Genomic DNA, 15,578 nt, shown 5'->3' on the forward strand with positions numbered 1-15,578 from the left:
GGAAAGCAATTCTTTCTATATTAGCTTTTACCACATGAGACTCCGCCTGTTTTTCTCCTTTAATGCATATATATATATTTACATGCTTTTCAATTTTAAGGTTTGAGAAAAGGGAGATGAAAGAATAATTTTTGAATGTTGAGAATTTAGAAATTCATATTATATGGTGAAACTTCCAAACACCAACATAATATAGAAATTTTTAAAAAATATATAAAAGATAAAATCATTTTCTAAAGTTTAACATAAATTTTAACATACATCTTTTCACATATAAATAGAAAAAAAAAAAGTTATGTTACCTTATATTTTTTATAAGTAAATTTTTAAAAAAAAATTATTATAATCTTTTTTTTTTATTATTTGATTTTACTTTTTTTTTTTATAAAATTTATTATTTACATTTATTATAATTATCTCCACATTCATTTGAAGTGACAAAAGAAATACCATTTCTATGTCCATTTGGATTATTCAAAACTTTTGTATAAACATTAAGTTTTGGTTCTGGATTCTTTTTATTTTTAAAAAATTTGCAGAGATAACCAAAAAATGTAACAAGTAGATCAACACATAATATTCCAACTTCCATTATTGTTATAACACTACAACCAAGAAATAAACCTAATTGACCTCCAAAATCAGAGATAAGATTTGGTAGCTAAAATATAAATTGTTATAATTACATTTAATATATAATTTTATGATTATGATTGTATAAAATTTTTTTTCCTAATTTTAATATAAATTTAGATTGCTTTATATATAAATATATACATATATATATGTATATATTATTGAGATATCGTATAATTTTATAATTATTATTCATTTTTACCAATCATTTTTAATGCATAATAAACAGTTGTTAATTATAAAATATATATATTTTATTGTTAGTTATATTAATTGGAGTGTTCTTAAGAAACGTTTTTATATTGTATAAAATAATAAATAGTGGTATTATGAGAAAAATACTAATTATATTTGATAATTTTTTAACAGTCTTATTTACGACCATCTAAGAATTATTATAATTAAATGAAATAGTTATTTTTCATGTAAAAAAAAGTTATTTTAAGGGATTTTTTCCAGGAAATAATACAACCATATAAGGATGTGCCATGATAGCTCAGTTGGGAGAGCGTTAGACTGAAGATCTAAATGTCGCCGGTTCGATCCCGGCTCGTGGCATTTTTTTTAATAATTTTTTTAATTTTTATAAAATAAAAACTTACAGCATAAGCTTCACTTTCTTCTAAAGCTTCGTAATTTAATTGTTCAAAAAAAACTTCTATCATAGCACCTTGTTCTCTATAAAAATTTAAGCATTCTAATGGAGTTAAACCTTCTTCGCATGTTCTTCTAAAATTTATACCAGATGGCCATCTACTTGAGGAATATGTTACACTGTATATTAATGATAAACATGGTTGCCTACAATTACAACTTTCTTTAGAAATTGATCTTTTTATTTCTTTTTTTAAACATTCTCCTTAAAAAATTATAAGTTAATAAAATTTAAAAAAAAGGTATAAAATACATACTTGCTATTGGATCATTAACAGGACAATTAGAATCATTCATATATTGTGGAAATCTAGGATCACCACAACCACATGCTTTAACTAAACTTTTTTGTAAACATGTCCTTATACAACCTTCTGTTGAGTATTCTTTATCCCTATATATATAATCCTCATTCTTTTCTCCCTCATAACAATCACCATATGGAGCCGGGAGTCTTTTTACTTTTTTCTACAATACATAAAAAAATAAATATATTTGTTTAACTTAAAATGTTTCATTATGTTTTTTTATAGTATTTAACATGTGCTATTAAAATTAGTAATAGGTATATACTTACAAGTTTTATGCCGAATGATGAAAGAAATCCGGTTGGCGCACTATATCCTTCAGTATCAGGAAATGGTTGTTGTTCTGGGTTATGTACTGTTAATCTTATACCAGCAGCTTCAGTTGTTGGTAGATAATCAGATAGATTAACAAAAGCCTCAAAACGTAGACCGTTAATATTGCCAGCTTTGTCAATATTTTGTCTTTCAGACTTATTGTAATTAAATGTAAAACAATTTCCATATGTTGGGTCAACAAATTTAATGAAATCACTATAAAAAAAATTTATTAAAATAAAAGATTAAATTTTAGACAAGATAAAAATGTAACAAACTTTTCAACAGAACATTGTCTTCCATTAAATGAACATTTTTTTATGAACTCAGTTTGTGTATAACCTAGTGATAATTTTTCAGTTTCTGATAAATTACTAACAGCAAAGATAAGGTTTTCTGCGGATTTAGCTCTTATTGCGATAGGATCTGTAAAATCTTTTAATCCAAAAGCCTTTTCTTTTTCAATTTCTTTTTGGACAATCTCTGGCGAAATTGTTGTTGTTTTAGATATCTGCCAATATTTTGGTATTGAATCATCAGCAATTAATTGATCTAAATAATCTTCTTCTTCAGAAAGATCCAAAGAATGATTACTAAGTGACATAATTGCACCTGTTAAATTAGATGCTATTTTTTCAACATTAATTAAATTTGTAGATGGAGGTGGTGTTTCAACACAAAATCTTATAATATCAGCACATTTACATGCATTTTTTCCTTTAGTAAAAGTTGAATTTGCATATTGACAACCCCCATTACCAAAACAACCTGTACATTTTCTATTTTTCCAAACTTCTGGTTTATAACATGGCCAAACAATTCCATTTTTTTGATTATAAGCACATAGGCATAATTCATTATACTTTTCAGCTGGGGTACTTTCTTTTTGCCCTTCACATGAAATAGATCCTTCACATTTACATTTAGCATAAATAACCATAACATCTTTTCCAGGAGATAAATCTAAAGCTTCTTTAGTTTTTTGTCCCTTACTTTTTAATCCTCTTTTATGCCGTTTTTCAATTTCATAATCAATTCTAATAACATTATCATTAATATTATCTACCTCACTTTCTTTGACCTCAAAACATTTTCCCTCATCATCACAAAGGCATATATCATATGTATGAAGTGCCCAACTTTTATGACATATACCATTCCAATTACAATCTTTGCATTTATGAATATACCACATACTTCTTTTTTTACAATAATAATTATCATTATTTTTGGGAGCAAAACATAAACAATCATCATTACCATTTGAGGTGATATGACATGAAGAAATATTATTATTATCTATATAACATAAACATTTTTCATCCCTCCCAATTAATGGCCATTTTGGAATATAAGCATCAAAATTTGATAAAAAACACCCTTCATCAGGGGTTGAGATTGAATTACAAATGCATGGAAAAGTTGATTTGACAAATGAGGTTGATGATGATAAATCTGTCAAAACACCTCCTATAGTATTATTGTTAGGTAAACGTAAACAAAATGAAGTATCAGAAAGGGAGCAATATTGACAGGTTGTTTTTTTCCACTCACCTATTGGTGTACATGACCAAATATTATTTAATGTTTTTGTAATAAAACAATAACAGTATTCTTTACTTTCTTCAGAAGGTATATAAATTTCTTCCATAGATTTAATACAAGGAGATTTGACAATTTTTGTTTTGTAAGATGAATTTCTTGGTAATTGACGACGGGTCTTTTTTGATTTACCATCTTTTTCTGTTGATGAGATGGCAGAATCAAAAGCATTAAGCTATTAAAAAAAATGAATAAAGTTTAATAAATGGATAATACTTTTTTTTTCGTTAAAAGAAACTATATTATTTTTAGTTTTATTTATGGTTAAACTACAAATCGTTTTATTTTTTTATAGTACATCATCTATTATATTTTGTGAATAAAATGTTACAACAATATGTCTCTCTTGATATTTAAAAAGTACAATTTCATTTTTTTTATTTGTATACTAAATTATTATTATATTTAAAAACTTACTGTATCTTTTAATGCTCCCATAGTTCTAGCAAGTGAATTTTTATATGGATTAAGATTACAAACTGTAACACTAGGAAATTCAAGTTTTTCAAATTTTAATTCTACTGATACAATTTTATCATTACGTAAAAATTTTGCCACCAAATAATATGCCTGTCCAAAGAATGCTCCAAGGCATGCTGAAAAAAGGAGAAGCCATAAGGAACGACGAAGGCCTTTGTTATTATATGCTCTTGGAATCCCATGAGCACTGAAATATTTAAAAAGTTAAACATTAAAATTAAACAAAAGATAAATTATATAAACATACCTAGTATTGCTGGCAAAATCACTAAGATTAAGGATTACACTATTATACATAATGGTGTTTTAAATTTTTTTTAGAAAGTTGACCCATATATGAGAATAAAAAGGATAATGAAAGTTAATAAAAGTGCAAATTATTAGTTATTCTCAAACTCCCTAAACTATAAAGTCAAAATATGTATATTTCTATGATTAATAAATTCATAATAAATAACAATGTCTTGTTAACATTATAAGTTAATGACATTTGAATTTCAATCACCCTTTTTAAATATCGTTTAAATAATCTATGTATAATATAACAAAAAATTAATATCTAGAAAACTTTGTATACTTTAAAATAATTACAAGATAACTATATTCAATATATATATATATATTTAAAATAAATAATGCTACAATTTTTAAAAAAAAAAAATTTTTTACTTAATATCATGTTTCCGGTGGCAATATTATTATGTCTAGTATTATGGAGGCGTTTCAAATATTTTCTTTTTTTTTTTACTTCTACTAAATCATTTCAAAATTCTGATGGATTTACAAAAAGGTTTTCTTAGACAAAAAAAAAAGTATAAGAGAGAAATTAATTTATATTTAAGGAAGGAAAGCATAAAATATATGTTGATGTTTATGTAAACTCCCTAAAGTATTGTATAATAATGAAAAGTAAATTTAGTTAAGAACTTTTAACATTATTTTAAAAAGTTTTACTAAAAATAAAAGTTACTATATTTAAATAATGATTTATTGCATACTTAGATTTTATTTATTTTATAATATAAAAAAAATAAAACAATAACAGTAATCTATTTAATAACATAGTAATTATTTTTTTTAAAAAAATAATGATACATATTTTAACAAAAATGAAATAAATATAACAATAAAAGAATATAACACTATCTTTTGCATAAAATTATTATTATTTTTATCTGTATTAACATCAACATCAGTATTATTGACTACTTTACTTTTCATGCAAAACTTTGATATTTCAACAATTTCTACATCTACCCATGTTCCAAGAAGTCCTTCTTTATATGGTACAAGAATATGTTCATAAGTCTTATTATGGCCAACAAGGTGAGACTTATCAGTAGCGACTTCACATACTAAAACTTTTTCTATTTTTCCTATTCTACTTTTATCATATCTAGAATAAGTATTAAATAAATCAGTCATCAGTCCAGTCCTCCTTCTAGCTTCTTGTGTTGGAATTTTTTTTAATCTTGCAGCTGGAGTTCCAGATCGTGGATAAAATTGATTAATATATAAACTAGGAAATTTATATTTTCTTACAAGTTCCATTGACTCTTCAAAATCTTCTACTGTTTCTGTTGGAAAAGCACAAATAAAGTCTGTTGCTATATATATTCCTGGAACACTAAACAAAAAAAAAAGGTTATTATTTCCATAAAGTTTTTTAATTATAATAATTGTTTTTATAAAGTATAATAATAATATAATAGAAAAAAAACCATTATTTTAGAGAATATTAAACTTACTGTTCTTTCATATAGTCAACAATTTGGCAAAAATGTTCTTTGGTGTATTCACGCTTCATTTCCCCTAATACACTATTAGAAGCTGCCTGAACGGGAATGTGAAGAAATGAATAAACACGAGGATGATTTAAAATTTCTGCAATTTCCTCTAAGTGATCTAAAATGTAGGGAGGATTTGTCATTCCAAGTCTCATCATACAATCTTCAGGAATTATTTTTACAAGTTCTTTTAATAAGTCAGGTAATACAAGACCAATATCTCTTCCATAAGCACCTAAATCTTCACTTGTTAACCATAACTCTTTACATCCATCAACTTCAAAAGCATTTTTTGCCGTTTGAACTAAATCTTCCAATGGATATGAAACTAAATCACCGCGTGCAAGTTTAGTTTTACAATAAGTACAATTATTAAGACATCCTGAATTTATAGCTAAAATTTCAATAAGTTCATTTTTTCTTATTTTTGGTGCTGATAACTGTACATCTTTTCCTTTTTGAGATAATAATCTTACTGTATTTCCTTTAATTGTTTCTTCAACTACATTGACAACCTGATCAATTTGTTTAACACCAATAATAGAAATATCCTTTAAATATGGTTCATTTGGAGCAGCCTTTAAAAAAACAAAAATAAAAAATAGTTTTTTTTATTAAAATACTATTGATTTTTTTATACCTGTGATACACAACCAGCAACAACAACATTTTTTCCTTTTCCTTTAGCCTCCGCAATTTGATTCATAAAAGTTGTTTCAGAGGGTGTTTTAACAGTACAACTATTAAGAAGCCAAACATCGGCATCTTCCTTATTTTTAACAACAGGAAAACCAGCTTTAGAAAGGAGACCACTCATGTATTCAGAATCAGAACTGTTATGTGAACAACCCCAAGTTTTGACATAAACAGATTTTGTCCATGGTACAATACTATCTAATTTACCAATTTCTTCTTTGTTTTTAACATTTTTTGTCCTTACTTTTACTTTAATTTCATCATCTTTTTTTTTATCAACATTTAACGTATCAAAACAATCTTCAATATCCATTATTATAGAAATATTATATCAAAATATTAAATAAATCTGAATTAACTTCTTTTTTTTTTCCTAATATATTTTACCATTATTTAAAAATATAAAGATGCTTTATTTTACAGGATTTCTCTCCAAGACATTTTAATAGTAAAGTTTAAAATAAAAAAAAAGAGTTATAAGCTAATGTTATATAGTTTATTGTTAATACTTATAAACTATTCTGAGGTAATGAGAGAAAAAATAAAGGTATCAGGAAATATTTTAAATGTAATTTGATAAAACAAAAAAAAAAAATTCCTACATCATCATCTCATCAATAATCATATACATTTGACATTTCAAAAATTGACGTGCAATCATATCATAACAATATATTATATTATATATATTTGTCTCTTCAGCGATTTCATTTTATTTCTTAAACATCTTCTATAATACTTTTTAAAATACATCTTTTTTGTAGGAGAAAAATATTACCAAAATAAAATTATTATATTATGTATTTATTAAAGTATCTGAGAAAATAAAGATAGATAGTCTAAATATCTTTTGTTGATTTTTCACTTAAAAAATAATGTTACCAAAAATTTTTTTTTAATTTAACATTATCTTGAAAAATTTTTAAAAATGTTTTGTTTTATTTTGTTTGAATATTAATATATTTTTATGATGTTTTAATATAATATTTTATTGTTCTTTCCTGAGCACTTATGTAATTTTTTAACAATATAATATACTAAGAGATAATATTTATCATTCAATATCAATAATTTTTAATATTATTATTTTAATATATATATATATTATTGTATATAGTTAGGCTGGCGTGATTTTGGAAAAAAATCCTTTTAGCTTATAAAAGTTTTTAAACAAAAAGTATATCTTTAAATAGGGAGAAAGAAATATATAATCAAATTCTTATTTATAAAACTTCTATAATCTTTATTTTATAGTAAAAATTTTTCTACCTCCTAGATTATTTTTTTTTTGGTTTCTTTATTTTAAAATGTAATATAAAATATATGTATATTTGTTAAATGACAAATTTTAAAGTTATTCTTTTTAGTTAGTGATTTATACTATATACAGGATATCTTAAAAGTAAGCATAATATTATTAAAATATTAATTACTTTTTATATAAAATTAATAAATTAAAGATTGGTTTTAATGTCAAATAATAAATTAAAAATATAATCTAATTATTACATTACTTAACTAATTTGATAAATAGCCAATTAAAAACAAATGTAGAGAAAACTATTTTTTTTCAATTTGTAAAAATTACCAAAAATAGAGTAGGGTACAATTATTTTTGAGATACTCTTTATATACATACACTATGTGGTATACCTAAATATGGTCGTATATCTTTTTTTTTTATTAATTTTTTTATGTGTTAACGGCTTTATATTGATGTATATATAAAATAACTATATAGATGAACAAAGTTAGCTTTATTTGTTATCGTTTAAAACATTATAACCAACGTGTCAGTTTTCTTTATATTATTTTATTCTTTAACTATGATCAAAATATTTATTTTTAAAAGTTATTATTAATTATAAATATAATTTTTTTTTGCTAAGTTTTATTTCTCATCATTTATCATCGATACATTTATTTGATAGAACAATTTTTTTTATAATTGCTATTTATAGACATACTATGTGAAAAATTTGTTAGTAAAAATAATGATAAATAACATTCCTAACACTAAAATATTCCATAAGTATATTTTTTATCTTTTTCAAAAGTGTATTTTCTCTCATTGACAGAGAAGAGACTTCCTTCATCGTTAAATCTTTTTTTTTTATTTTAAAAAGTTTGCTTTTTATATATTGTCTTTTAATACAACATATATATATATATGAGTAGCAGCTTTTCAATATGTGTTTACTCTTTTAGTCGACATACATATTCCCCAAAAAAAAAAAAATTTTTTTTTTTGCTGCTTTTAAAGAAAATGCCATGGTTATGAAGGCAGATATTATATATACATATGTATATACTTATGCCTACGTGCCAATTGATAACACATAAATATTTTATTTTAATATTCATATTTTAAAATTATCTTTTATAGTTTATTGTAATTTTTTTTGTAATATAACTTTTATTTAAGTATAATTTTATTGATAGTTATTGGTTAATAATATGTAAAGAAAGTTTTGAGAATAAATTAATTGGAATGTTATTTTATTTTTTCTACTACTATTGATACATTTTTTAAAATTGTAAAGATATAATGTTTGTATAATTATTTAATATTTTAATGACTTAAAGTTTACGTTTTCTTTTTTTTTTTTTCCTATCTTATCAATATTAAAGATTATCTATTTACACACATATCACTATGGTCATTAAATGTCATTGTATAATTTTTTTCTTCTTTTATTTTTAGACAAATTGATTACTCCTTTGTAACTCTACGGCAGTAATCAAAAATACTAATACTATATTAACAAAAAAAAAAAAACAAATTTCTATATAACTTTTTTATTGTACTAACACAACTTAAGTAAAATAAAATAAAAATCAAAGAGGATTATTTATTTTGTAATACTCTTTGAGAAGAACAATCAAGAAAAGGACAAAATTAATTTATAAATTCTAACAAATGCATCCATTAAAACATTCAGTAGTCAATAAACATGGATCAATTACAATTGCCAAGTCAAGTTTTGACTCCTCCAAAAGAAGGGAAAGGTTGAGGCGTATGAGTTCCAGAAATTCAATTGATTTTTCAAAGTTTGAAGAGGTTTGTTTAAAATAAATTATAATAAAAATGACACAAAATTATTTTAAAAGTCTTTTTTTTTAATCATAGATATTAATTTGGTAACATTTTATGTTCATGATGTATTGAAACAAAAACTAAACATTTTGGTACTTAAATTTCCATGTTTAGATATTTGTTTATTTCTAGTACAAATTTAGAATGAATTTTGTAACTTGATCTTATAAAATAATTGAAGTAGACGATTTTTTGATATTAAGAGATTTTTATACAAATTTAAAACAGTTTAGAAAGAGGCGTGTAATAGTTTACTTTGTTATATATAAAAGTTTTGTATAAATTAATTGAGTTTCAGAAATATTTTACATGCTATATAAATGTGGCACTTGAAGTTTTTTTCTTTTACTACTTATAAGTAGAAATATAAACAATTTTAAAATATAGTAATTTATAAGGGAAAATTTATTTTTATTACGTAGTATTCTTTTATAGCTTTTTAATAGGAAAAGTTATTTTATACATATATTATTAAATTTTAAAGAAATTTATGTAGTTTTTTTTAATAATTTTTTTGGTGATATACTTTATTTAGACAACCAAAAAAAAATGGTATTTTTTGTTGATTGCAAGAATCTCTATAAGATTCATTTTGGAGTTAGACCAGTTGATATATCTGATAGGTTAAAAGAAAAAATTATCTTTAAAAAGGTTTTTTTATTTTATAATTATTAATATAATTTTATTTTATTTTTTTAGATTCAAGAAGTTTGTAAACCTCTTATACTAACTCATGAAGATAGTAGAGAGTTAATGAAAAGAATGGATGAAAGTTTTGAAGAAGGTCTACGTCCTGAAACAGGTATGTTTATTAATAATTAGTATTTTTGAAAATAAAAAAAAAAGAAAGTAAACTTTTTATATATATATATACGAAAAATTATAGTAGTATCTAATTACATGATATTTTGTATAATGTTTAAATATTATATTTTAAGCTAAAACTGCTGCTGTTAAAATGCTACCATCCTATGTTAGGGCTGTCTCAAATGGTACCGAAAGGGGTGAATTTTTGGCTCTCGATCTTGGTGGAACAAATTTTAGAGTTCTCCTTATTACTTTAAATGGAAGAGAAAATCCAATGTCATCAAAGATTTTTAGAGTTCCTGATTCTATTATGAAAGGTACTGGTGAGGCATTATTTGATCATATTGCTAAATGTTTGGCTGATTTTATGGATGAACATGATTTAAAGGGAAAAGAAAAATTACCTTTAGGGTTTACATTTTCATTTCCATGTTCTCAGGAAGGTTTAACATGTGCAAAATTATGTAATTGGACAAAAGGTTTCAAAGCTACGAATGTTGAAGGTAATGATGTTGTTCAACTTCTTAGGGAAGCATGTATTAGGAGAGGTGACATTGATATTGATGTTGTTGCTGTTCTTAATGATACAACTGGAACAATGATGGCTTGTGCTTTCCAGGAAACTACTTGCAATATTGGTATCATTTGTGGGACAGGATCAAATGCTTGTTATATGGAAAAAATTAATAGAATTTATAAGTTAAATGGTGAAATTGATCCTGAGACTGATGGTCAACCTGATGAAATGTGTATTAACACAGAATGGGGAGGTTTTGGTGATGATGGTAAGATGGATTTTATTAGAACCAAATTTGATGAAATCGTTGATAGTGGAACAATAAATCGTGGAAAACAGTTATTTGAAAAAATGATCTCTGGAATGTATATGGGCGAAATTGTCCGTGTAATCCTTGAAGACCTAGCAAGAGAGGGAATTATTTTTGGTGGAGATTATTATGGTATATCTCAACCTGGAGTATTCCCAACAAAGTATGTTTCTGAAATTGAGGCTGATATAGCAAATGATCAAGATAGAACATTCCTTAAAACACAATCTATTTTAGAAGATATTGGTATTGACTGTCCTACACCAACAGATTGTTCTAATGTTGCATATGTTTGTTCAATTGTTTCAACAAGAGCTGCACATTTATGTGCTATAGGTATTGCTACATTGATAAATAGAATCAACAAACCAATGGTTACTGTTGGAATTGATGGATCTGTATACAGATTTCATCCAACATTTCCCGAATTGCTAGATCAAAAAGTAGAAGAATTAGTTAATCCAGGTCTGGATTTCCAAATCATGCTTTCGCATGATGGCTCTGGTCGTGGAGCTGCTTTAGTAGCTGCAGTAGCAACAAGAATAAATAAAGAAGCTGGAGTTAATTAGGAATATAGAAAAAAAAGTAGAAATTATTGTATATTTTAACAAAAAATACTTTAAATGAAATGAAAAAATTTTTATTGAATAGAGGATAAGATATTATAAAAAGCAGTAAATAGCTTTACTATATATTGTATAATTTTTAAAGTGGTTATTTTTGTGTTATAATTATTTTATAAAAATATTTGCCTTAAAAAAAATGTTAATTTCTAGTTATTATTTTTTTTTATTATACTTACATAACAATAAAATGATTCATTTTATACTTTTAATGATTGACTACTTTTTTTTGAATTATTTTCAGAATCTTTTAAAGCACTTAATGAGCTAAATTTACGTATCTCATCAATCCATGGCATAAGCCAATACTCCTCAGGACAAAATGCATCCCATTGATCTACTGTAGCATGTTTACCATTCCGTAAAGCAGATCTTAAAAAACCAAGAGCATCAAAATTTCTACCAAATGAGTGTAAATTTTGAATACAGGCAGATCCAACTAAATCAACTGTTAATGTTGATAATATAAGACCAACAAAAATAAATGCTATCCATCCATAATAATTTTCACCATTTGTTTCAATATTTAAATCACCATATCCAATAGTAACAAGTGTAATTAATGTAAAGTAAAATGAATCCAAAAAATTCCATTCTTGAAGATGTGTAAAAACATAAGCAGCCACTGCCATATAAACAAGTAAGAGAAGAAGAACAAAAAATTGAGCTGCTGAACTGGTTTCAATGGTTGCAGCAAGACTATCAACATCATCTTCTTCATTTATAAGCCCATCTTTCTTAAGATCTTTTCTTCTTACATTTCTCCAGTAACAATGATTAATAAGATCAGATAAAAATTTAGCAACATCAGCAATTGTAATTAATGTTAATGGTATACCAAGAAATGAATAAAATATACAAAAAAATCTTCCAAAAAATGAGATAGGTACAAGATTACCATATCCTATTGTTGTAACAACAGTTACAGCAAAAAATACTGCTGTTGAAAATGTCCATTTATTTGTTAAATTTGTTTCTATATCAAAATCTTCTAATGTTATTCCTTCATCAAATGCTTGCATAGAAACATAAATAAGTTCATCTATCAATTGTTCAGCACTTTCATTACCGTATTTATGAATATCAAAATATTTAACTTTTTCCTAAAATAAGATATTTTGGTATTTATAATAAAAAAAAAAATAAGATAAAACATACTTGAATCTCTCTAATATTATCTATATGAAATTTTCTATGTTCTAATTCATATGGAGCTTCTATAAGATAAAATAATTCAGCACCAATACAAATATATACCAAAGTTGCTGTACACAATAAAATATGAGGTAATATTAATCTAACTTTCTGAACAAATCTTGAGGACATTTGAGGTTGTGTAAATGAAGAAAAGAATGATTTGTGCCATTTTTCATGCCTACCACTTAACATATTACTTTTTTTTTTATTTTTCTAAAGAGAATATAATTATTATTTAATTGTTAGGGTAGATTATTAAAAATTCAATGAATAGAATGGGAGGTTAATATAAAAATAAACTCTTTACAAATATAATTGAAAAAGATTGTTCCTATAAATTATTAATAATAGTAAACATATATTTTAATAATAATATTTTCACCTATAAATATATTTAACCTTTTTATATATTTATATATACATTATTAAATGGCAAAAGGCATAAGATTTTCAACTATGTATGTGTATTATACCCTAAAAATTGAAAACTCTTATAAACTTTTACTATGTTTATTTTAATTTTCATTTAAATGATAATTGATAAGCAATGAACCATACACATGTATGTTCTTATAAAGGCACTATATCAACAATATATTTTCTGTTTCGTTAAAAAAAAAAAAAGAAAAATCTGGTAATGTTATGGCCCCTCCTGTCATCTTCTTCTTCATTTTAATTTATTATCTACTGTTTAGTAGTTAAAAATTGACAAAACTTATATATATTTTTGGTATGGTAAATGAAATTGATAACATTCCCACAGGATTTAAAACTTCGAAGATAGTTAAAATAATTTCAAGTGACATTTTTTGATTTGACAGTATTTTTTTGCTTATAGATATAATAAAATTAAATTATAATTAAAGAATATATATATAAAAAAAAATATTTACAATGATGCAAAATCACAAAGAAAATTTTTTAATGTTATATCAATAGAATCTCCAACTTTTTCAACGAATTCCATTGGTAATATTGAACGATATTTTGGAAAGTCAAAATTTGTTTGTTTTGTAGACCTACCAAGCATACCAAGATTACATAAATTTTCAAGAATATCTGCTGTCCCAACACTCAAAGGATCAATAACATCTTGTTTTGATAATAAAAATGAAAAAATCATTTTAAATCTATCTACAGAAAAACTTTTTGGTCCTAATTCATGAAGAGAATTTTTTGGATCTTTTTTAACATCATACATTGTCTTTCGTTGTTTAATATGTTGTTTCACAAAAAATCTTTTATCCGAAGAAGGAGGATTAAATGAAGCACAGTAAGCAGCAACTATTGCATATCTAACTATAACTGGTAAATTGATATTTTTCGAAATTTCTGAATTATTTTGTTTACCCTATAATTATATTATAAAATAAAAACAAACAGTTAAAAAAAAAGTTAGACATACCATGTAGTAAGAGGACAAAACATCAAAAATAATTACATTTATGTCTTGTAACTCTTTTGCTTTACTCCCTGATATTCCTATATTTCTGTTGGTTAACTTTTCCAAACATTTTTTAGCTAGAAATAGTAAAGCATTAATATCTCTACAAAATGTATAAGTAGCTTGTAGAAACACATCAACATATTTTTCTAGTTCACTTCTCTTATAATAGAAAGCAGAATTTTCTTTATCTTCAAAGAAATTACAAAGTGAATTTAACAAGTACCATTCTGTTTCAGCTAAAATATATTTAATAAAAAAAAGATTAAAATAAGCCACATTACCTCTATCTAAAGGTGATAAAACAATTTCCATTGTTGATGGTCTGATACCTACTTTAGTAGAAATTACATGCCATGGTAACTTTGAAACTGTAATGAATTTAATCAAAATTTCTGTGCATTGAGGAATTTCAAAAAAATTTTTTAAAAATAAACTATTAAATTCAGTCAAGTATTCAGCATTCCTTAGTAAAATAACAATAATTTTACTATAATATTTGGTAATAAATCTTTTTGAATTAAAAAAATCTACTATGTTAGCACTACTTTTTAGTTTTCCTTTGTTTTTATCATCAAATATCTCCTCAAATAGAAATGGAACTGATCCATCAAACATTAATAAATTAATATCTTTGACAATCTACAAATTATCAAAAAATATAATTTAAAAATTAGACTTACATATACATAATCAAGAAATGAATTTTCATTTAATGTGTCAAAATTTTTTATATATTTTAAAATATCATCTTCTTTTGGTTGAAATCCTCCAGAAATATGTAAATGATTAAGTCCTTTAGTTGTCTGAAGTAGAAAACTTGTAATATTTTCTCTTTCATTTGCTGAAATAGTAGTTTCAATTCCTCCTGACATTTTGATTTAAATAAATTTATTTCCAAAAGATTAATTAACTTTTATTAATGAAAATACAATACGTAAATAAAAAACTTCCCGGTATTAAATGACAGAACATCTTACCAAGAAATTTCTCTTAAAATGAATAAAATAATATGTAATTGACAACGATTTCATTACCGTTACTCTTTATCTTTGTTTATAAAAAAGTACCAAATTGGCAAAAATATATATATATTTAAATTTTA

At 24.1% G+C, this 15,578-nt stretch overlaps 5 protein-coding genes across 5 annotated transcripts; 1 reads left to right on the forward strand and 4 right to left on the reverse strand.

Annotated features, from left to right (window-relative positions):
• Positions 1–394: 394 nt before the first annotated feature.
• Positions 395–4,292, reverse strand: SRAE_2000154500 (Na+ channel, amiloride-sensitive family-containing protein; the record flags this gene model as incomplete). Its single annotated transcript, XM_024652510.1, has 7 exons — positions 395–661; positions 1,239–1,495; positions 1,548–1,758; positions 1,868–2,129; positions 2,192–3,690; positions 3,933–4,182; positions 4,243–4,292. 7 exons carry the CDS (start codon positions 4,290–4,292, stop codon positions 395–397), a joined length of 2,796 nt encoding a protein of 931 aa, XP_024506079.1.
• Positions 4,293–4,705: 413 nt separating this feature from the next.
• Positions 4,706–6,791, reverse strand: SRAE_2000154600 (Threonylcarbamoyladenosine tRNA methylthiotransferase; the record flags this gene model as incomplete). Its single annotated transcript, XM_024652511.1, has 5 exons — positions 4,706–4,748; positions 5,137–5,622; positions 5,744–5,900; positions 5,943–6,360; positions 6,423–6,791. 5 exons carry the CDS (start codon positions 6,789–6,791, stop codon positions 4,706–4,708), a joined length of 1,473 nt encoding a protein of 490 aa, XP_024506080.1.
• A 2,607-nt stretch (positions 6,792–9,398) lies between these two features.
• Positions 9,399–11,778, forward strand: SRAE_2000154700 (Hexokinase family and Hexokinase, N-terminal domain and Hexokinase, C-terminal domain-containing protein; the record flags this gene model as incomplete). The annotated part of the gene is made up of 3 exons (XM_024652512.1): positions 9,399–9,539; positions 10,275–10,377; positions 10,514–11,778. The coding sequence occupies 3 exons, from the start codon at positions 9,399–9,401 to the stop codon at positions 11,776–11,778; spliced, it is 1,509 nt and encodes a 502-aa protein (XP_024506081.1).
• A 254-nt stretch (positions 11,779–12,032) lies between these two features.
• On the reverse strand, positions 12,033–13,221 carry SRAE_2000154800 (Potassium channel subfamily K member 18; the record flags this gene model as incomplete). The annotated part of the gene is made up of 2 exons (XM_024652513.1): positions 12,033–12,935; positions 12,991–13,221. The coding sequence occupies 2 exons, from the start codon at positions 13,219–13,221 to the stop codon at positions 12,033–12,035; spliced, it is 1,134 nt and encodes a 377-aa protein (XP_024506082.1).
• Positions 13,222–13,918: 697 nt separating this feature from the next.
• On the reverse strand, positions 13,919–15,348 carry SRAE_2000154900 (Origin recognition complex subunit 5; the record flags this gene model as incomplete). The annotated part of the gene is made up of 4 exons (XM_024652514.1): positions 13,919–14,380; positions 14,435–14,712; positions 14,758–15,115; positions 15,157–15,348. The coding sequence occupies 4 exons, from the start codon at positions 15,346–15,348 to the stop codon at positions 13,919–13,921; spliced, it is 1,290 nt and encodes a 429-aa protein (XP_024506083.1).
• Between the last annotated feature and the right edge of the window lie 230 nt (positions 15,349–15,578).

The sequence above is a fragment of the Strongyloides ratti genome (assembly GCF_001040885.1).
Source record: "Strongyloides ratti genome assembly S_ratti_ED321, chromosome : 2".
Taxonomy (NCBI): Eukaryota; Metazoa; Nematoda; class Chromadorea; order Rhabditida; family Strongyloididae; genus Strongyloides; species Strongyloides ratti.